Genomic DNA, 24,201 nt, shown 5'->3' with positions numbered 1-24,201 from the left:
ATGGAAAGCTAAAAAGATCTTATTGATTACTGTATAGGGACATAAATTATGATATCAAAGTTAATAAATTAAATGTTCTGACATAACACAACGATATATTTTTCAGAAGTAGAAGGTGGTACAGAAGTAGAGCACCACCAAAAGGAAAACACTGTTTTTTTCTTCATACAAGAAGGGTCCTGGTGAAAATCAAAACAGTGTTCGAAAGTTCTGTGTTTATTTAGTAAACTAAAGGAGAAAAGTATAAGTTTTTACCAAAGATACAAGGCAACAAAATTTATGTTCTAATATTTGATATGAGATTATTAATATTCATATTGTACAACCTTTTAGTCACAGTTTTCAACATAGTCCAGGTATGCAGTTTTCTAGCCACAGTTTTGCTACAATAAACATAGTTGCCATTAGGGTTATTCTGCCTTATAAACCCCCTGTTAAATAGGAATCCCTTTTTATTCCAGATCCTGTCATCACAGTTTAACAAGTGAGACTATAGTGCTCATGAAAGGGAAGGGGTGAGAGACAGGCTACAGTCATATATTCAATCCTTCATAGGGATCAGCAGTGTCTTTTTGCTTTATAGTCACAGATGATGTGTATTCCCCAGTGACCGGCTATAGACTATGGAAGTACTATTTGTTGTAAGCACAACTAAAATGAGGTGAATCAAGTATAGCAAATGTATGGTACAAATGTTTATACTGTCTCAATCCATGTCTACATCAGACATCAATAACTGATCAAGCTATTCTTTCTACTGAATTTTTGGTACTCTTATTAATTAATTAAATTTTTCTGAGAGTCACTACCAATTGACCAAAGTTAGATTATAAGTTAAAGTCTATTGCCAGCCCTGAACAGAGGTTATCTATTTTCACTATTGTCAGAGTCATGTTTTTAATGAAAAGAAAAGCATGTTATCTGTATTGATAAATAATACATCATCAGGGTGCTTGGGTGGCTCAGTTGGTTAGGCATCTGACACTTGATTTCAGTTTATTTATTTGAGAGAGAGAGAGAAAGAGAGCAGGAGAGGAGCAGAGAGAGAAGGAGAGAAAGAGAGAATCCTAAGCAGGCTCTTCACTGCCAGCGAGGAGCCCTCTGCAGGGCTAGAACCCACAAACCATGAGATCATGACCTGACCTGAAACCAAGAGTTGGACGCTTAACCGACTAAGCCACCTGGTGCCCCCCAACTCTTGATTTCAGCTCAGGTCATATCTCAGTGTTTGTGAGATAGAGGCCCGCGTTAGGCATGCTGTCAGCATGGAGCCTGCTTGGGATTCTCCCTCTCTCTCTCTCTCTCTCTCTCTGAAAATAAATAAACTTTAAAAACATATCATCAATTTAATCTCATTAAAGCAAGTTATTTCAATTATAGACAAAGTGTCTGTATAATTGTTGAATAACACAGGAGTTAGCAATGCCAACCCCCAGGCAGTTGAAAATCTGAGTATAAATTTTTACTCTCCCAAAACTTAACGACTAATAGCCTGCTATGAGCAGAAGCCTTGGTCAACAGTCCATTAATGCACATTTTGTATGTTATATGTATTATATATTATATTCTTACAATAAACCTAGAGAAAAGAAAATATTAAGAAAATCATGAAAGAGGGGCGCCTGGGTGGCTCAGTTGGTTAAGCATCGGACTTCGGCTCAGGTCATGATCTCACAGTCTGTGAGTTCAGCCCCACATTGGGCTCTGTGCTGACAGCTCAGAGCCTGGAGCCTGTTTCAGATTCTGTGACTCCCTCTTTCTCTCTCCTCCCCCACGCATGCTCTCTCTCTTCTCAAAAATAAAAAAAAAAAAAAAGTTTAAAAAAAAGAAAATCATAAAAGAAAGAAAATACATTCAAGAATGAAAGGAAAATAAATTTACAGTGCTGTAAAAAAAAAAAATCAGCATGTAAATAGACTCACACAGTTCAAACCCATGTTGTTCAAGGGTTAATGGTAAAGTGAAACATCTCAAATTGTTTAATGAGTCAGTGAAAAACAAATATACTGAGTCATCTTATGCACAGCTCTAATAGTAAATGCTTCTTCTCCAGGACTACATAAATACTGAATGCCAACTTTGGGTAAGGTCCTGGGAGGAGGATGGAGATTTGGAAGATAAGATAGTAAGATGTGATGTTTACACTCAAGGAGCTCATTATCTGAAGAGACAGAACATATTCCTCACTAACCATAATAATAGCTAATATTTCTTGAGCATTTATATGTACCAGGAACTATTCAAAACACTTTATATATACTAACTCATTTAATCTTCACAAAAACTATATGAAGTGGGTATTTATTATTATAATCCAAGACAGTTATTAATATTCCTAAAGAAAGAGTAATAATAGAGGTGCCTGGGTGGCACTATGAGCACAGAGCCCACACGGAATTCTCTCCCTTTCTCTCTGCCCCTCCTCTGTGCTTTTTCTTGGTCTCTCAAAAATAAATAAATAAACATTAAAAAAAGAGAAAGAATAATTATGACAATCACTAGAGAAGTCTTTAGAGGGAGAAATGACATTTAAACTTGACATTCTTAACCTTAATTTTGTTTTTTGCAGGATTTCCATGTTGAGGAAGGGGCTATTCTCAAAGGAAAAAAGCATTGCATTAACAAATGCACAAAGTCATAAAAAAGAATGATGTATTCAGGTGTGAATAGGGTGGCACAGATTTTAGATGACTTTGAATGCAACATTAAGGCATTTGGTCTTTACTAGGCAAAAGGGAACCATTAAAGGTCTCTGATCTGGAAGAATGATAATGAAAATAATATAAAAAACATTTTTTTAACATTTTATTTTTTGAGAGACAGAGAGAGAGAGAGAGAGTGTGTAACCAGGGGAGGGGCAGAGAGAAAGAGAGGGAGACACAGAATCCAAAGCAGGCTCCAGGATCTGAGCTGTCAGCACAGAGCCCCATGCAGGGCTTGAACCCACGGACATGAGTCAGATGCTCAACCAACTGAGTCACCCAGGCGCCCCAAGAATAATATTTTTAGAAAGAAAACCCTGCTATCAATGTTGAATGTCAACTGGGTGAAAGGAGACAAAAAGATCAATTCGGAGGCTAGCACAAAGTCATAAGGCAGTGTTTTTCTCTTTCTTTTCTTTTCTTTCTTCCTTCCTTCCTACCTTCCTTCCTACCTTCCTACCTTCCTACCTTCCTTCCTTCCTTCCTACCTTTCTTTCTTTCTTTCTTTCTTTCTTTCTTTCTTTCTTTCTTTCTTTCAAGAAAGAGAGCACATAAGCAGGGGAGAGGGGCAGAGGGAAAGAGAGACAGAATCTTAAGCAGGCTCCATGCCCAGCATGGAGCCCAACTTGAGGCTGGATCTCACAACCCTGAGATCATGACCTGATCCAAAGTCAAGAGTCAGATGCTTAGGGGCCCCTGGGTGGCTCAGGTGGTTAGGTGTCCAACTTCGGCTCTCGTGGTTCATGGGTTCGAGTCCTACATCAGGCTCTCTGCTGTCAGCACAGAGCCTGCTTTGGATCCTCTGTTGCCCTTTCTCTCTGCCCCTCCTCAACTTGCACTCTCTCTCTCTCTCAAAAATAAATAAACATTAAAAAAAAAAAAAGAGTCGGATGCTTAACCAACTGAACCACCCAGGTACCCCATGGCAGTGTTTCTCAAACTATAGGTGATATGAAATCAGCTTAATGGGTTGTGACAAGCATTTTTAAAAAATGAAATCTTTAAAAAACTTATACTGGAGGGTGCCTGGGGGGCTCAGTTGGTTGAGCATCCAACTTCTCATGGCTCTTGGGTTTGAACCCCGTGTTGGGCTCTGTGCTAACAGCTCAGAGCCTGAAGCCTGCTTTGGATTCTGTGTCTCCCTCTCTCTCTCTGCCTCTTCATCACTCATGCTCTCTCTCTCCTTCAAAAATAAATAAACATTAAAAATAATTTAAAACCTTACACTGGAACCTATGCTATAAGGGTAAATATTGTTTTACAAACCTATTCCACTTCACATGTGTATGTATGTATTTGATATGTATATTCATATGAATATATGTATTGAGTCATGAATTCAAATGTATTCCTTACTATGGAAAAGTGGTAAAAAAAATGTTTGAAAATACAAGGGGGAGATGATGTGGGTCTTAAATAAAACCATAGCTTCTGGAAATGGAAAAGCAACAAATTATTTAAGAGCTCTCTCAAAGAGTAAACAGGACTCAGTGATGAACTCAGATGTCTTAAGGGAAGTAAAGGAGGAGCATGGTAGGTTAAATAATTCCCCACCGAAAGATACCTAGATCCTAATCCCCGGAACCTGCGATGTTACCTTATATGGGGGGGGGGGGGGGGCGGGGAGTACTTTGTAGATGTCATCAAGTTAGGGATCTTAGGGAGAATAGCCTTGATTATCTAGGTGTTCCCTAAATGTAATCACACATATCTTCTTAAGAAGGAGGCAGAGAGTGGTGCCTGGGTGGCTCAGTCAGTTGAGCATCCATCTTTGGCTCAGGTCATGATCTTGCAGTTCATGAGTTTCTGCCCCACATTGGGCTTGCTGCTCTCAGTGCATAGCCTGATTTGCATCTTTTGCACCACCCCCCTGACCCTCCCCTGCTCATGCTCTCTCTCAAAAATAAATTTAAAAATATTAATAATAAAAAAAGAAGGAGGCAGAGAAATAAATATGTGACACAGATGAAAGAGGAGAAGTCAACATGACCACAGAGGCAGAGATTAGAGTGATGTCCTCACAAGCCAAGGAACGTGGCAGCCATCAGAATCTAAAAGAAACAAGGAACAGATTCTCCCCTAAAGCCTTCAGGCAGTGTGGCTTGGTCAAAACCTTGATTTTGGCCCACTAAAACCAATTTCAGACTTCTGGCCTCCAGAACTGTTTTTGTTCTTGCTGTTGTTTTTCAGAACTATTGTTTTAAACCACCAAGTTTCACCAAACATAGGAAATTAGCAGGAGTCAGAAGCCTTGGCAACTGGGATGGTGGCAACATCATTAACACAGATAAGGAACACAAGAAAAATGATGGTGAGGAATTAAAATTTAAATATAACAAGTATTGGGGCACCTGAGAGGCTAAGTCAGTTAAGACTTAGACTTTTTTTCTTTTGTTTATTTTTGAGAGAAAGACAGAGAATGAGCAGGGGAGGGACAGAGAGAGAGGGAGACACAGAATCCGAAGCAGGCTCCAGGCTCAGAGTTGTCAGCACAGAGCCCGACGTGGGACACAAATTTACAAACCATGAGATCATGACCTGAGCCGAAGTCAGACACTTAATCGACTAAGCTGCCCAGGCGCCCCAAGCCTCTTACTCTTGGTCCAACTCAGCTCAGGTCATGATCTCACAGTTCGCGGGTTCAAGCCCCATGTCTGGCTCTCTGCTAATGGTACAAGACCTGCTTGGGATTCTCTCTCTCTCTTCTTCTCTCTCTGCCCCTTACTCACTCTCTCTCTCTCCAAAATAAATAAATAAAATTAAAAATAAATAAATAAAAAGTTCCAGAATACCACCTGGAATTCTTAAAAATAAAGTAAGAAAGAAAGAAAGAAAGAAAGAAAGAAAGAAAGAAAGAAAGAAAGAAAGAAAGACAAGACAAATTTGAACAAAATACATATAATAAAAAAATCTCATTTTTCTATTTAATTCTAACTCTATAAAAGCTTTAAAACATCTTTAAAATGTTTAGGTCTTTTGTTTTCTCTGATTTTCTTTGGATAACCAAATTTAAGACACATGGTTTATATATTTTCTCTGTCATCTGACAATTACTGTGGTTAAAACAGGTGCTAGCTTCTGGGATTACATAGTGTCTCTAGAATGTTTATTCCAGTAATGAGAAAACCCAAGAACCATCTGTTACTGTGGATCACTTACTTAAGCCATTGAGGTTGGCAATTTTTTCAATGCAGTTTGTAGACAGTGAAAGCTTCCTTGAAAAGAACAAAGGAAAACTTGAATTAATATGAAACAATTTTAAATGATGTATCAGAAAAATAAATAAATGGTTTATCAGAAATTATTCCTCAAGTGCCCATAGAAGATAATATTTAAGTCATATTTTCTTTTTATACTAAATCTTTTTCCCCCTCAGACATGGCATGTATTCTTTCATTTTGAAATCCTCATCCTTTTTTTCTGATCACAAAGTTAATACATATTCATTGCAGAAAATTAAAAAAAAACTTTTTGAAGGTAATTTAGTATTATTTATTAATTTTTTTAAATGCATGTGTTCTTTGACCTAGTAATTCATTTCTAAGAATAAATCCTACTGAAATACTAATACAATGCCAAAAGATATATAAGCTAGATTATTTATTGTATTATTGTAATAGCAAAAAATAGGGAAAAATCTATAAACATCTAGCAACTGAGGGATAGATAATGAAAAACTATACTGTCACTAAAACAAATGAAATTAGGCTCCAGATACCAGCTTGGGAAGACATCTATGATATGTGGTCAAGTTAAAAAACCATCTAGCAGAACAAAACATTTTATGTGATCCCTTTTGATAAAAAGCAGAACTATATTATATGCATGTGCAAAGATATTTATCTGCTCATGTGTTAAGTCATTCAGAAATGTATACTGAAGAAGTCATAATGTAATGCTAACCATTCCACAGATATCCCCAGAGATAACTACTTTTAATGGTTTGTATACATTTGTCTAGATTTTTTCTACTCATAATTTAACTATATAAAAATTTTAAAGGGAGCATAACTACACATTCTTAGTCTTCCTTTCTTGACAAAATTTTTAATATTTCAGTACATTTCATGCAAAAAATGTAATAAAAGCTAATTTTATTGAACACAATGTGTGCCCAGTATTCATCTAAGTACTTGTTACATAAACCGGTTTTGTTTGTTTTAACCATCACAACAATCCTGTGAAATAAGTATTATTATTATTATCTGCATTTTACAAGTGAGGAAACTGAGGTACAAAGATGTTAAGCAATTTGCCTAATATTACACAGCCATAAAGGGGCAGAGCCAAATTTAAAACTCTCCAAAAACTGACTCTAGAACATGTGATCTTATCCTTTATGATTTGACTTGAAAAAGAATTACTCATTTTTTTACAAAAGCAATTACTATAGTGTAAATTATTGATCAAATCTGTATATTTTCTAGCCATCCCCAATTCCTGACAACTCCCAGTGAAAAATGGAGTGCCTTAAATCTGGGAATATGACTGGGATGAATTCTTTAATTGTTGTTTAGGCAACCTGCCCAAAGAGATTGTCAGCCAAAGTATGAACAGGCTGACTCCTTCCAAGCAGTTCCAAGATAATTTGGTACCAGGTACAAAACCTTCTCAAACATTTGCCTTTGAGATGGCTTTATGATAAAAAGATATTTGACTACTTTGAAACAGTGCTCTTTGGAATCATGCTTTTAAAGCCAAAAAAAAAATCTAGGGTGGATTTTCGTATAATACACAGTGCTCTTATCATAAAGGACAAGTTGCATACAATAACTAAATATGTTTGCTTCTCCCTTTCATTCCAAAGACAGATATTAGTCTAATGCATGGGTTCACAAATATGCATAGAAGAGTCACTCAAGCTGCTTATTATAGATTCCTAGGTTTCATCAGTAGATATTCTATTTCTATATATTTGGTGTGGGGCTTACCTCCTGCATTAGGAAATTCTTATGTAGGTAGTTAGTGCACTATATTTAGAAAAACACAGACTAAAGAAATCAGGAAGAATCCCAAGTGATTCTATAACAATCTACAGCTCCAACAAGACACTGCAGCCTGAGAGCATGGTCACAAGGTGTCATGGTATAATTGCCTCAAATTATCCACAGAAGCTTGCTAAAAAAGTATGTAGAGTATTGAGAAAATAACTTAAGAGGAATTCATATAGGGGTGCCTAGGTGGCTTAGTCAGTTAAGCATCTAACTCTTGATTTCAGCTCAGGTCATAATCTCCTGGTTTGAGCACAACATCAGGCTCTGCACTGACAGCACAGCACAGAGTCTGCTTTGGATTCTCCCCCACTCTTTCCCCACCCATGCTGTCTCAAAATAAATAAATTAATTTTTAAAAAAAGAGGAATTAATATAGATCTGATACTTAAAGTCATGGGAAAATAGGATTATAAAATAATAAGTATAATTTGATCCCAATAAGGAAAGAAAAATTAGAAGGCTCTGTATCAACATGCTAACACTGATTCTCAAAAGATGGTGCAATTTTGGTTGATATTAATTCCTTTCCTTTGTGCTTTTTATATTTTCTAGATGTTTTAACAATGTATTTTTACAATTGAAAAAATTTAAAGCAGTATCTGTTAGGCCTCTAGTCTGTATAGTACTGACTGGCTAATTTTACAAGAGAAATACTAGCTTTTATAATAAAGTCTTATTGTATTACTTAGTTATTTAGTTTCTCCCAAGAGACAAGGAAAATTCTATTTTCCAGGCACATTATAAAAATTTTACTGAAAAAAAAGTACTATATTGGGGCACCTAGGTGGCTCAGTCAGTTGAGCATCCAACTTTGGCTTAGGTCATGATCTCACAGTTTGTGAGTTTGAGCACCACATCGGGCTCGCTGTTGTCAGAGCAGAGCCTGTTTTGGATCTTCTGTCCCCCTCACTCACTGCCCCTCCCCTGCTGGCACTTTCTATCTGAAAAATAAATAAACATAAAAAAAAAGTACTATATCGTTCAGGGTTACTTTATTACTAGTCCCCCATAAACCAATGATCTTTTATGTTTGGCTTTGCCAAAGGGAGAATTATATCAACCAAACCAACAAACAAAAAGAAACAAAGATCACAGAAAACAAACACTTTTTTTCTAGTTTATGTATGTTAAAAAGGAAGGGGAAAAAAGACAAGAGAACTTACTCGCAATTAGCAAGTGTGGACAGAGATGCATCCATCTTCTCTATAGGGGGAATCTGAGCATAAAGCTTTATCTCTTTGGCTTCAGATGGCTTCTGACTGGTTTTCTCTTCCTATGATAAAAATTAATTTGGAAGAAAGTGATCCCTGATTATAATACAGAACTAAAGTCCAGAATTTTGCAAGGCTTTTCAATGTTTATTTCAAACCAATTATCAGAATTTTGTAACTCTGTGCATTCTTTACAGTTCACTTAATGAGATTTACTAACTAACCCTGATCACCAGGCTTTTACATGGCTCGTTCAGATAATTGTTAGGTTCCAACTGAATGAAAGGAGGAGGAAAGAAAATAACTTTTATTTCTGTAATATTTAAAATTCTTTAAGAGTCTATCAATGAACAAACACAAAACACGACAACATTTTCTTGGGAAGAATTCCTTGTGGCTAACTAATCACCCTTTTCTTAAATATCAGATTTAGATCTGGAAGATTCAACTATTTTGCATCTCTTCTTGCAAATCTTTTACTATACATGGTTCAGTCTGAGAAAGAAACCCAGATACCAAGAATTTTGGAAGATACCATCTTTACGACACAGCTGAGGTCCAAGCTGTTTGCTCTATAATAATTTACTACTAAATTCTACCTTAGAGGAGCTCCTGGGTGGCTCACTAGGTTGAGTAACCGACTCTGGATTTCAGTTCAGGTCGTGATCTCCCGATTCATAAGGAGTTGGGCTCTGTGATGACAAGCTTGGAGCCTGCTTGGGATTCTCTCTCCCTCTCTCTCTGCCCCTCCCCAACTCACAAGTGCACATGTACTCTCTCTCTCTCTCAAAATAAATAATTTTTTTTTTAATTTTTAAAAAATTTATTTTGAGAGAGAGAGAGAGAGAGTGAGCGAGCAAGTGGGGGAGGGGCAGAGAGAGGCAGACAGAGGATCTGAAGCAGGCTCTGTGCTGACAGCAGAGAGCGTGATGCAGGGCTTGAACTCACAAACCATGAGATCATGACATGAGTCACCCAGGCACCCCTAAATAAACTTAAAAAAAGCTTTAAAATAAATTCTACCATAAAGTTTAATTTCAGTACTATGTACACAATTTAAAATTTAATTATCAATATATACTGCATCATAATATTTTCTAAATACCTCAATACTTAAAGTCAGTTCTCTCCAACAAAACAGGAAGCTCCTAAGGTGCAGGGACCATTTCCTTTGCTTTCCTATGTTTTCTATAACATAGTGCAATATAAGACACATAGAGGCTTATTTTTAAAAGTCAAATAATAAGATATCAATACTAGAAAATATACGATCAGTTGAAAAAAAAGATCTAATACACATCCACTTGGTACTTATTTTCGTGCCATACATTTGTAGGTTAGGGGAGCAGAAACACAAACCTAATAGACCCTCAATAAATGTTAGATTAATCAGTGAAAGAGTGAGCTTAATGTCTTCAAATAATCTTGAAGTCAAAGATTTATGGCCACAATATGATCTAGAAATAGAACCGACAACCCAAACCAAAAAAGCAATTACTTATTATCATAAGTAAATAAAGTCCTAAAATCTGATTCAAAGAAAATCTAATCTTATAACAAGCCTATTCCATATGTACTTTTTTCTTTAACAAAACAGATTTGGGGCACCTGGGTGGCTCAGTCGGTTAGGTGTCCAACTCTTGATATCTGTTCAGGGTCATGAGTTCAAGCCCTGCATTGGGCTCCATGATAGACACAGAGCCTTCTTAAAATAACAAAAAACAAACAAACAAAACTCCAGATTTTTCATCAACCAAACAGAAATGAATTATTTAATCAATCAATTAATTAATTTAAATGTTTATTTATTTATTTTGAGAGAGAGAGAGAGCATGCAAGCGAGCGTGGGGAAGGGTCAATGAGAGAAGAAGAAACAGAGTCCCACGCAGTCTCCAAGCTTGTCATCACAGAGCCCGATGCAGGGCTCGAACTCAAACTGTGAGATCATGACCTGAGCTGAAACTAAGAGTTGGATGTTTAACCGGTTGACCCACCCAGGCACCACCAGCAATGTGGTTTTTAAAGCAGAGTACAAAGAAGTTTATAAGCACTAAAACAAGAATTCAAAAATTTTTTATTCTATCCATCCTATTTTCCCTAGACACCATCTCCTGAAAGACTTTTTATTCAAAGCCTAGCTACAAAAGCAAAAGATGCATTGTTATACAAAAAACTATTGATAACATTGACAAAAAAGTTATCACAGGGCATAGAAATTGAGGAGCCATCTCTATACTCTGTGGAAAGTATATCTATAATGCTGAATTACTACTGTCCAAACATCTATAATGTTGAATTACAACTGTTCAACATTCTTTATAGAATGTTATATTCAAAATATTTATAGTTTATATTTAATGCATGTTTTTTACAATGCAGTTTCCTTTCTAATGTTAGCATCTGCTTTAGTATGTTTTCCAGCTTTATTGACATGTAAAATTGTATAAGTCTAAGGTGATGATTTGACACATGCATATATTGCAAAATGATTAACACAATAAGATTAGCTAACTCATCTATCACCTCACATAATTTTTTTTTAGTGCTGAGAACATTTAAGATCTATTCTCTTAGCAACTTTCAAGTATATAATACAATATTATTAACTACAGTCACCATGCTGTATATCAGATGCCTAGAACTTGTCTTATAACTTGAAGTTGTACCCTTTAACCAACATCTCCCCAAGTCCCCCACATGCCAATCCCCAGCAATCAACATTCGATTTTTTGTTTCTGTGCGTTCAGCTTTTTTAGATTTCACATGAGTGAGATCATAGAGTACGTCTTTCTCTGTCTAACTTATTTCACTTATCATAATGCACTCAAGGTCCATCCATGTTGTCATAAATGGCAGGATTTCCTTTTTTGTGGCTGAATAATATTCCATTCTGTATATATATACATTTTTAATCCATTTATCCACTGATAGACATTTAGGATACTGATAATGATATAACCCACTGATTTTAATCAGATTTTCCCAATTTTACTAGTATTCATTTATATATGAGTATAAATGCTTTTGTATGTGTGTATTAAGTGTATACAATTTTATCTGTGTAGGTTCATGTACCAACCCCCACAGTCAAAATAGCTAAATAGCTCCAGTACCACAAAGATTCCTTGTATTGAATGATCAGATTTAAATACCTATCCAAAAACTTTCCTTGTATGGTCTCTAGAAGAGGTAAAAATTCATATACTCACCCATCTGGCTAGAGCTTCTTTGATTGTTGTTGCTTTTGCCTTAAAAAGAGAAGAAACAAGAGTGTCTTTATTGGTATGATTTGTTGATTCAACTTTTATGCAGTAATTATTAGCCTTGGCATCTACTATTGAAAAGATTAACTTCTTTCTTTCAGACTTTATATGCAAACAAGCATGTTTTAATTTCCTGGAATCAGAATGATTTACTTAAATACCTTTCAGAGGTGCACCTGGGTGGCTCAGTCAGTTAAGCATCCAACTTCAGCTAAGGTCATGATCTCATGGTTTGTGGGTTCAAGCCTCACATTGGACTCTGTGCTGAAAGCTCAGAGACTGGAACCTGCTTCGAATTCTGTGTCTCCCTCTCTGTCTCTGTCTTTCCCCCACTTGCACGCATGCTCTCTCTCTCAAAAATAAATAAATAAACATTAAAAAAATAAATACTTCTCAGATAAATTAAGGAAATCATGGTGTAATACCCATATACTTCATTCCACTTGCTTTACAAAAAAGATATACCTTTTAACATTTGATATTAAAATATATCTTATTTCACTGATTCTAAGATCTACATCTTTTAAATTTTGACATCTTTGAAATTTGGATGCATTTTACAAACAGGAACAATTTACAATTACTGTGGCCAGGTGGCAGTGGTAAATATCTAGAAAAATATTAACCATTTTATTTCATATATTTATATTCCTTTTTATGTTTGCAGAGAATGATATATGATAAAAATTTACATGCCCAAATACAATTAAAAATTTTGTTTTAACGTTTATTTATTGATCTTTGAGAGAGAGACAGAGAGAGAGAGAGAGAGAGAGAGCACAAACAGGGGAGGGGCCAAGAGAGAGAGGGAGACACAGAAACTGAAGCAGGCTCCAGGCTCTGAACCGTCAGCACAAAGCCGGACAGGGGGCTCGAACTCACAAACTGTGAGATCACTACCTGAGCCGAAGTCAGATGCTTAACCAACTGAGCCACCCAGGTGCCCCCCAAATATATTTAAAAGAACTCTGTTAATAAGAACAAAATAAAAATTCTAAATGACAGGAAATTACCTGTCAGGGTTTAATTCCAATTTCTTATTTTTCTTTCTTAGAACATAAAATAATGTTGCACTTTATAATCAATAGTATCTCAGATTCAATTTAATATGACACAACTTTAAATGTGAGAAAAGGAAGACATCCTTTGAATTATTGCTAGAGTTAATTAAAAAAAGAACAAAACCCCAAACAATAACAAAAGGAAAAATGTTAAAGTATAGTTGACCCTTGCACAAGATGAGCATTAGGGACACCAACCTCTCTCCCCTGAACAGTCAAAAATCTGAGTATAACTTTTGACTCCCCCAAAACTTTACTAATAGCCTACTGTTGACCAGAAGCCTTACCAATAACATAAACAGTGGATTAACACATATTTTGTATGTCATATGTATTACATACTATATTCTGACAATAAAGTAAGCTAGAGAAAAGAAAATGTTATTAAGAAAATCATAGGGAAGAGGAAATACATTTATAGTACCACAGTGTATTTAACTGAAAATAATCTACCTAAGTGGACCAGTGCAGTGTTGCTCAACATGTATATCCTCACAATGGCATATACATGCCATTATGTCTAGAAAGTAAAGACATAGTAATAAATAGCCCTTGAGTTACAAAGTAAACTATAAATTAAAGTAAAACAAAAGACAAAAAATATTAAAATTTAAGGAATATAACATTTAAAAGGAGACTTACGGCTTCAAATACATTTATTTTTTTTTTCAAAATGTATATTTATTTTTGAGAGAGAGAGACAGAGCATGAATGGGGGAGGGGCAGAGAGAGAGAGACCACAGAATCCAAAGCAGGCTCCAGGCTCTGGGCTGTCAGCACAGAGCCCGACACAGGGCTCGAACTCATGAACGGTGAGTCAGACACTTAACCAACTGAGTCACCCAGGTGCCCTCAAATACATTTATTAAAATATAAGAGAAAACATTGAGGAGGGCACTTACTGGGATGAGCACTGGGTGTTGTATGTAAGCGATGAATCATGGGAATCTACCCCCAAGACCTAGAGCACACTGTAGACACTGTACGTTAGCCAATTTGCCAATAAATTATATTTTAAAAAATAAGAGAAAAATAAGAGACACAAAACAAATAAGCTAAGCATTCAAGACATTTCAATAAGCACATCATTGCAAACACAAAGAAAGCTGAAATAAATACAAAGGAAGAAGTTGATGAAAACAGACCAGAGGAAAAAAAAGATGGACATAACTAAAAGTTGGTTCCTAAATTTCTAGCAAGCCTAACTAAGAAAAAGACAGCTATAGAACAAAAATATAGAATCAGAGGAAATAATATAGATACCATAAAGATTTAAAAGTAAAATACTGGGGCGCTTGGGTGGCTCAGTCAGTTAAGCATCCAACCCTTGATAATGGCTCAAGTCACAATCTCATGGTTCGGTTCATGAGAAAGAGCCTGAGTCTGGCTCTGAACTGACAGTGCGGGGCTTGTTTGGGATTCTCTCTCCCTCTTTCTCTGCCCCTTCCCTGCTCACACACTTTCTCTCGCAAAATAAATAAATAAACATTAAAAAATAAATAAATAAGGGGTGCCTGCTCAGTCAGTTGAGCATCTGACTTTGGCTCAGGTCATGATCTCATGGTTTGTGAGTTCGAGCCCCACATCAGGCTCACTACTGTCAGCACAGAACCTACTTCAGATCCTCTGTCCCCCTGTCTCTACCCCTCCCCAGCTTGCACTCTCTCAAAAATAAACATTTTTAATAAACAATAAATAAATAAATAAATAAATAAATAAAGTGAAAATAAAATTTTATAAGCAAATATGTGGTAATAAGTTTGAAAACCTAAACAAATAATGCATATTTAGAAAAAACACAAAAGTGCTGAACTGTCACAGGAAGAAATCAGAAAACCTGAATAGGCCAATAACTATTTTAAATGTTAAAAAGATAATCAGGGCACCTGGGTGGCTCAGTCGGTTAAGCGTCCAGCTTCGACTCAGGTCATGATCTCAGGGTTCATGAGTTCGAGTCCCGCATCAGGCTTTGTGCTGACAGCTCAGAGCCCAGAGCGTGCTTCAGATTCTGGGTCTCCCTTGCTCTCTACCCCTCTCCCATTTGCACTCTGTGTGTCTCTCCCTCTCCCTCTCTCTCTCTCTCTCTCTCTTTCTCTCAAAAATAAATAAACATTAAAAGAAATTAAAAAGAAAAAAAAAGATAATCAGAGGGGCACCTGGGTGGCTCAGTCGGTTAAGCACCCACCTTCGGCTCAGGTCAGGATCTCCCAGTTCACGAGTTCAAGCCCCGCATCAGGCTCTGCACTGACAGCTCAGAGCCTGGAGCTTGCTTCAGATTCTGTGTCTCCCTCCCTTTCTACCCCTCCCCTGATTGCGCTCTGTCTCTCTCACAAAAATAAATAAAAACATTAAAAAAAAATAAAAGATAATCAGAGATTTACCTTCATTCTCCTTTCCTAAAGCTCCAAGCCTAGATAATTTTACAAGTAAATTCTGCCAAGTTTTCAAGGAACAGATATTTTCTGTTATACAAGTTGTTTCAGAAACCAGAAAAAGAGGGAAAACTACTAGTTTATTTTATGAGGCTAGAATAACCTTGATGCCATAACCAGATAAGGACTCCTCTTCTCAGCATAGATTTGAAAATCCTAGATACAACAACAGATCTCCAAAGCCAATGGTGAATAATAATCGTGATCAAGAATGGCTAACCCCAGGAGCATAAGGATTGTTTAACAACAAAAAAGCCTATAAATATAATTTACTAAGAGTTAAAGGGAAATTCCCTATCTAATAAAAGCTACATACCAAAAACCTAAAGCAAATGCCATATTTTATGAAGAAATTCATTCATTTTAGCAAATATTTATTATCTACTATGTACCAAACATTCTTTTACATGCTTAGGACATATCAATGAACAAAACAAAGATTGCTGCTTTCCTGAAACTTACATCTATTGGCAGGAAACAGATGAAAAATAATATATTTAATAAATAAATTATATAGTATATTAGAAAGTGACAATTATTAAGGAAATTGGCTGCTTAACCAACTGAGACACCCAGGAGCCCCTAGAGTATGTTTATTTTAAATAAGATGGTTAAGGAGGATCACACTGGAAAGATCGAAAAGTATATAATCAGAGGAGGGGTCCGAGATGGCAAAGCAGCATCAAAGTTCTCTGCTTCTCATCCCTGAAATGCAACTAGATCAGCATCAAACCACTTTGCACACCCAGAGAATTAATCTGAGGATTAACACAGCAATCTGCATAACTTAAGCCACAGAACTCAGCAGGTATTCGGGATGGAGAGGTGAACTGGGGAGAGAGAATCTGTGGAGGGTAGGGAGGGAGTGGTATTTGCGGAGAGAGGACAGAGAAGGGGGGGGGAGAGCGCAGGAAAAGCACTCCCCTTGAAAGTAACTGGAGAGAAAGAGAAAGAGTGAAAGCACCCACAAGTACCTAAACAAGAAAAGAAGAGGGAAGAGGGTTTCAATGTCATTAGGATTCTATAAACAGGGCAGAGTAGCATCAGAAATTCTGCAGCCCAATACCTGGAGGTGCTCTGGTGGGAAGGGCAAATCCCCAGAGGCAGGCAGCGAGGTCTGAGCAGTCCATGGGCCACACAGGGAGAAGTGGTTCCCCTGCTACCCTGCTAGGAGGGCATTTGGTAGAGGCCATGCAGTCTGCCCACAGGCAAAGGTCCCAGCAGACCCCGGAGGACACGACTGCTGGTATTGGAACAAAAATGCCAGAGTGTGGTGAAACCTGGTGTGGGTTGTGTGTTGTGATTTACCATAATCCCTGAAACACTGCCACTATGCCATCAGATGAACTTAGACTGGGGCAAGCCAGCATCCAGCCACAACCTCTCATCCTCTACAGCAGCATGATCACAAGGAATGTCCCCAGGGACAAGCAGGCATCCGGCCATTGCTCAGCAAGACCCTTCCTCAGAGGGTTGGAGCAGGTGTAAACAGCAGGGCCCTCAGAAGTGAGGGGTTTGGAAGCACAGCCCCATCTGAGATAAAATTCAGGAGGGAGGTGCCATCTAAGCTGATGGCTTGGACACAGACAGTGTAGAAATAGGGAGTGGATAGAAACCAGAAACAAAGAAGTTGTGCTTGATTGCCAGTAGGGTAGAGCAGAGTTCTGATAGTAGAGACTGAGAAGCTGGATGCCATTTTCACCTCTGACACATGCACACAAACACGTGCACGTGGGCCACACTGATCCGCTCCAGTAAGCTAAGCAGCGCCACCTAGCGGAGAACAGAGTCATTACACCACAACCTGTCCAACTGCACCAACCAAGCCCTAGAGAACCACCATAAGTCTCCACCTGATTAGCATACAGACTATAAAGTGCTTCATAGTTTGACTTCTAGGGGAAACCAGATGTAATTTCATTCAGAATTCATTCTGTTCACTGGTCCATCTATTTGGGTTTTTTTTGTTTGTTTGTTTTGTGTTTTTTCTTTTCTTTTCTTATTCTTGGATACAGAAAGAGAAAAAAAATATTTTTATTTTCCATTGTTATATAATTAAAAAAATTTTTTACTACATTTTTTGGAAATTTATTTTTTTATTCTATTTTACCTTCTCCAATTCATTTCATTGTATTTTATTGTATACCTTTTTTAAATTTTTAAATGATTTCTTACTTTTTTCTTTTTCTTTTTCTTTTCTTTTCTTTCCTTTTTTCTCTATGAAATTAAGCTTCTTTCAAGGATCTAGGATCAGCATGTCAAACATACCTAGGATCTAGCTTCCTTTATTTGATTTTTTGGTATTGTTTCTAATCTTTTTAATTTTAATTTTTTATTTTATTAATTCTTTTTCTTCCTCCAAAATGACAAAACTAATTAACCCCAAAAGAAAGAACAGGAAGAAATGACAGTCAGGGACTTATCAACACAGATATAAGCAAGATGTCTGAACTAGAATTAGGAGTCATGATAATAAGAATACCAGCTGGGGTTGAAAAAAAGCATAGAATCCCTTTCTGCAGAGATGAAAGAAGCAAAATCTAGTCAGAATGAAATTAAAAATTCTATAACAGAGATGCAATCTCAAATGGTTGCCATGGCTGCAAGGATGGATGAAGCAGAGCAGCGAATCAGTGACATAGAAGACAAAATTATGGAGAATAATGAAGCAGAAAGAAGAGAGAAACTAAGGCAAAAGAGCACGATATAAGATTTAGAGAACTCAATGACTCACTAAAAAGAAATAACATCCAAATCATAGGAATCCCAGAAGATGAAGAGAGAGAAAAAGGGGTAGAAGGTTTACGTGAGCAAATCATAGCAGAAAACTTTCCTAACCTGGGGATAGACACAGACATTAAAATCCAAGAAGCACAGAGAACTCCCATTAGATTCAACGAAAAGGCATATCATCAACAAGGCATATCATAGTCAAATTCACAAAATACACAGATAAGGAAAGAATTATGAAAGCAGCAAGGGGAAAAAAGTCCTTAACCTATAAGGGAAGACAGATCAGGTTCACAGCAGACCTATCCACAGAAATTTGGCAGGCCAGAAAGGAGTGGCAGGATATATACAATATGCTGAATCAGAAAAATATGCAGACAAGAGTTCTTTATCCAGACAGGCTGTCATTCAAAATAGAAGGAGAAATAAAGAGTTTCACAGACAAACAAAACTAAAGGAGTTTATGACCGCTAAACTGGCCCTGCAAGGAATTTTACGGAGGACTCTCTGAGAGGAGAAAAGACAAAACAAAACAAAAAAGACCAAAAGCAACAAAGACTAGAAAGGACCAGAGACCACCACCAGAAACTCCAACTCTATAGGCAACGCAATGGCAATAAATTAATATCTTTCAGTACTCACTCTAAATGTCAATGGTCTAAATGCTCCAATCAAAAGATATAGTGTAAGAGAATGGATAAGAAAACAAGATCTGTCTATATGCTGTTTACAAGAGACCCATTTTAGACCTAAAGACACTTTCAGATTGAAAGCAAGGGGATTGAGGGGTACCTGGGTGGCTCAGTCAGTTAAGCGTCCGACGTCGGCTCAGGTCATGATCTCACAATTTGTGAGTTCAAGCCCCACTTCAGGCTCTGCACTGACAGCTCAGAGCCTGGAGCCTGCTTAAGATTCTGTGTCTCATTCTCTCTCTGCCCCTCCCCCACTTGTGCTCTGTCTTTCTCTGTCTCTCAAAAAAAATGTAAAAAAAAAATTTTTTTTAATAAAATAAATAAGATATTTTAGGGGCTCTTGGGTGGCTCAGTTGGTTAAGCATCCAACTCTTGATTTCAGCTAAGGTCATGATCTCACAGATAGTAAGATCAAGTACCAAGTTGGGCTCTGCACTGACAGCTCAGAGCCTGCTTGGGATTCTCTCTCTCCCTCTCTCTCACTGCCCCTCCCCTGCTTATGCTGTCTCTCTCAAAATAAATAAGTAAATTTTTTTTAAAAAGATATTTTGGGGCACTTGGGTGGCTCAGTTGGTTAAGCATCCGACTTTGGCTCAGATCATGATCTCACAGCTCATGGGTTCAGGCCCCTGGTCAGGCTCTGTGCTAACGGCTCAGAGCCTGGAGGCTGCTTCAGATTCAGTCTAGGTATCTCTCTGCCCCTCCCCTACTTGCGCACTGCATCTATCTCTCAAATATAAATAAACATTTTAAAATTTTTAAAATAAATAAACTTTTAAAAAAGTATATTTTGGGGCACCTAGGTGGCTCAGTTGGTTAAGATTCCGAATTCATCTCATGTCAGGATCTCCCAGTTTGCAGGTTCAAGCTCCACGTTGGGCTCTGTGCTGACAGCCCAGAGCCTGGAGCCTGCTTTGGAGTCTGTGTCTTCCACTCCCTCTACCCGCCCCCCCCCCCCCCCCCCCGCCAACTCATGCTCAGTCTCTCTCTCTCTCTCTCTTTCAAAAATGAATAATAATTTTTAAAAAGTTTTTTAAAAATGGTTATTTTTAAAAAGTATTCTCTTTAAGATTCTGATTCCAACATATCAAAGATACCTACTATCATTCCTACTGTTTAACATGGTATAAGAGATCTTGGTCAATGTTATAATAAAATACAAATTACAATGATTAAAAGGAGGAAATAAAACTCACTATTGGCAGATGATCATCTACATTGAAAACAGTAGAATAAATTGACAAATATTAGAACAAATGGAGTTCAGTAAGTGAAGAACACTACTGAGAAAGTTAAGAGAAAAGTTGTGAGAAGATATTTTCAATATAAAACCAACAAAAGGCTAATATCTAGAATGTAGGAGAAGCTCCTAAAATTCAGAAACAAAAAGGAAAATTAGAAAAATTTTACAAAAAATATACACAGAATTCACAGAAACTGAAATCCAAATGACTAACAATATCATGAGGTATTCAAACTCACTGAAAATCAGAGAAATGCAGAATAAAACAATGCGATACTAAAATACATCCTCAGCTTGGCAAAAGTTAGAAATTTGGTGAGAAAGTAGAACTCTCATGCATTGCTAAAGGAGGTAAAAACTAACAGAGCCAAGGGTGCCTGGCTGGATCAGTCCGCAAAGCATGCAGCTGTCAATCTCAGGGTGTGAGTTCAAGACCCACATTGGGGTAGAGCTTACTTAAAAAACAAACCAAACTAGCAGAGCCATTATGGAAAGTAATCCGACAGTGCCTAAGGAAATTAAATATGCACAGGCCCTCTGACTCTGAAATCCCACTCCTGGGTACATTTCCCAGAGAGATCCTTACATGGGCCCATGAAAAAAACACACAGAAGAATACTTTCAAGTTGGAAGCAATCTAGTAGTCTACAAATTGGTTTATAAGGTCACTAATTCCTCTACAGATTGCAGGAGTCAAAAACAGAAATGCCTAAAGGACCAGTGGATAATGGATAAATGGGTAAAAGTGGCCATATAAAGATGTTAACCTTTACTCTAGTTCTAGAAAACAACTGGCAGGTGGGACTTGATTTACCCTAGTATCACACTTCTTCAAATATTAAAACTCCATTATTGAAAATAACACCCACGGGGTGCTTGGGTGGCTGATTCGGTTAAGTGTCAGACTCTTGATTTCAGTTCAGGTCATGATCTCATGGTTAGCGAGATCGAGCCCTGTGCCAGGCTCTGTGCTGATGGCGCAGAGCCTGCTTAGGATTCTCTCTCCCTCTCTCTCTGCCCCTCCCCTGCTCACTCACTCTCTCAAATAAACATTTTTTTAAAAACCACCCTTATTTGGGGGCACCTGGGTGGCTCAGTCAGTTAAACATCCGACTTTAGTCCAGGTCATGATCTCATGGTTCATGAGTTCGAGCCCCATGTGGGGCTCTGTGTTGACAGCTCAAAGCCTGGAGCCTCTTTGGATTCTGTGTCTCCGTCTCTCTCTGTTCCTTCCCTGCCTGTGCTCTCTCTGTCTCTCAAAAATAAGTAAACATTAAAAAGTTTTAAAGAAAAAACACCCTTATTTTATGTACCAGTAAGAGAGAAAAGATGTTGCCAGGGCTCCTGGGTGGCTCAGTCGGGTGAGTGACAGGCTCTTGATTTCGGCTCAGGTCATGATCCCAGAGTAGTGGGATCAAGCCCCAGGTTGGGCTCCATGCTCAGCTCAGCTCAGCTTAATATTCTCTCTCTCTCCCTCTGCCCCTCTCCTCTACTCTCTTTCTATAAATAAATAAATTAAATTAATAAATAAATAAAAGATGTTGCCAATTATATGACACCACCATATTTTAGTAATACAAAAATGGGTGTAAAAATGTATCCAATGGGGAAATATGATATTTCTGATTTTTGAGAGAGGCCATAAATCTGGGTTTTGATGTGAAATATGATCATTTAAAGACATTGGAAGCTAGTGTTTTTTAATTAAAAAACCATGTGGGCCTGATTTCTGGAGGGCTCTAGAACCACCAGTTTCCAGTCTCAGCTAGCTTCCTGATTCTCTATTTGAAGCTTTTCAATAATTCTCATGGTACATGCTTTCAGAATTAGTTAGAGCGGATTATTTCTTCACCTGAACATAAACCTAGGTTCCACGGGTGCCTGAGTGGCTCAGTCCATTAAGTGTCAGACTTCAGCTCAGGTCATGATCTTGTGGTTTGTGAGTTCGAGTCCCACATCGGACTCTGCACTGGTGGTGTGGAGCCTGATTAGGATTCTCTCTCTTTCTCTCTCTCAAAATAAATAAACTTAAAACAAAACAAAACCCTAGGTTCCAGAACTTTTTACTCTCTTTGGCAGTGGTTTTCAGCTACATGTCTGTGGAATAAAGTAAGGAAAGCACAGAGAAAACTACTTTTAAAAGAGTAGTATTTAATCTTGTGGTTGAGGGCAGGCATGAATTCGTTATCATTTCAATTTCCTGGGCTCAATCTCTCCCCACTTAAACAGCACTGGAATCACAAAAAGAAGACAACTAATTAAGGATGCCCGGGTGGCTCAGTCTAAGCATGAACTTCATCTCAGGTCACTCAGGTCATGATCTTACAGTTCGGGAGTCATAGTTCGGGAGTTCAAGCCCTGCCTTGCAAGGGCTCTGTGCTGACAGCGCAGAGCCTGGAGCCTGCTTGGAGTGCTGTGTCTCCTTCTCTCTCTGCCCCTCCCCTGCCCCTGTTAACACTCGGTGTCTCTCTCTCTCTCTCTCTCAAAAATAAATAAACATTGAAAATAAAAAAGAAGACAACTAATTATACTTATTCTTCATAAACATCTCCATCTGGCAGGACAATCACATACATTGCTAAACAGCTCTGACTGGGTCTGTAACCAACCAACAACATTCCTTTTCAAACTACTAGCTGGATCTACCAAATCTGTAAGCAAAACAGTGCATACTTTAAGTAGGAGTTGAGGAACATCAGTAGGTAAAATCACTACTTCGGAAAGAGCTTTGATTGGATAGACCACTGATAGATTTCAAATCCAAGGTAGCGGTATTTCTCTAAATGGGATGGGAAACCCTCCAATTTTAGAATCACTTGAGGTGCACTGTTGAAATGGACATTCCCGAACCCCATCATATTAAAAATTCATAACGTGCATTCCAACAAGCTCAATCTTGGGCCGCCTATACTTATGCGTACTTCAATTTGAGAAACGCTATCCTAATATATTCTATCAGAGTGGGCTTTACAATGCTACCTAACAACTGCACTTACAGTCATTCAGAGGGCAACTTGGGCACATCACAGGTTAGGAATACTGCTGCACTCGGTGTTACACACATTCCTCTCATAACTAGCTCCCCGCGCCCCGTCTCGCCAGAGAGAAAATTACTTCTATGTACAGAAAAATCCTTATTCACACAGTCTGCCTTCCATCACCTTTCCCACTCTCATCCGCTCTTTTTCGAGCATTTCCTGTCCTTTGCCCTCCTTTTCTCTGTCAGAGTCCGACCATATTAACCCAACCTGCAATCCGCCCCAGGCCGCCCTCACCCCAGACCACCCGGTGGCAGGGCTTCTCTTTCGCCTCAGGCCTCTGATTCCTGAGCTAGCTTAGCGTCGGTTACCGGCTTCCTTCCGCTGATCGAGGACCCCCTCACCCTTAACACGCCACAGTCACCCTTTTCCACTTCCAATCCCTTCTCCTCTTTGGCTACGAGGCCTAGAGGGTACTCACCATTCCGGCCGTTGCTACTGTCACTGCTCTGGTTGCTAGGGCCCGCCGAGGTCAGTGCGCGTGCGCACTTCTCGGAACCCTCCGCCGATCCCAACCCTGGCAGCGGTACTTTCTCCCCGCCCCCCCACGGTGGCGTGAGCGGGGCATTGTGGGATGGCGCGGCGGCCGCTTCGGTCCTCCCGCAGGGCTGCAGCTCGCCTCCCGGTCGCTGTGGTGGGGCTGCTGGTGGCATGCGGGACGTGAGAGCTTAACGGCGCAGAGTGGTCCAGAGATGCTTTTTGCCGAAAGCAATTTCAGCTAATCTGAAGTGATGTACCTGCCTAAGTTTAAAACTTTAAAACCTTGCCATAAAATTCCCTTCCCCTGCAGATTGCCCCTCGCATCTTTCTTTTTATCACCTTTTGTAATTCACCT

The 24,201-nt window shown here is 38.3% G+C and overlaps 1 protein-coding gene across 1 annotated transcript in view; it reads right to left on the bottom strand.

Moving 5' to 3' along the window:
• Positions 1–23,864, bottom strand: part of DNAL1 (dynein axonemal light chain 1) — a 44,422-nt gene extending 20,558 nt beyond the window's left edge. Inside the window, exons 1-4 of the mRNA XM_042943734.1 lie at positions 23,788–23,864; positions 12,117–12,155; positions 8,860–8,969; positions 5,862–5,917 (exon numbers count right to left, since the gene is read on the bottom strand). Of these exons, the coding sequence (XP_042799668.1) occupies positions 5,862–5,917; positions 8,860–8,969; positions 12,117–12,155; positions 23,788–23,790 (208 nt within the window). The 5' untranslated portion in view covers positions 23,791–23,864. The remainder of the gene's footprint in view (positions 1–5,861; positions 5,918–8,859; positions 8,970–12,116; positions 12,156–23,787) is intronic.
• Between the last annotated feature and the right edge of the window lie 337 nt (positions 23,865–24,201).

The sequence above is a fragment of the Panthera leo genome, chromosome B3 (genome assembly GCF_018350215.1).
Source record: "Panthera leo isolate Ple1 chromosome B3, P.leo_Ple1_pat1.1, whole genome shotgun sequence".
Taxonomy (NCBI): Eukaryota; Metazoa; Chordata; class Mammalia; order Carnivora; family Felidae; genus Panthera; species Panthera leo.
Note: the sequence above shows the minus strand (reverse complement) of the source record. Positions and strands in the feature narration are given on the sequence as shown.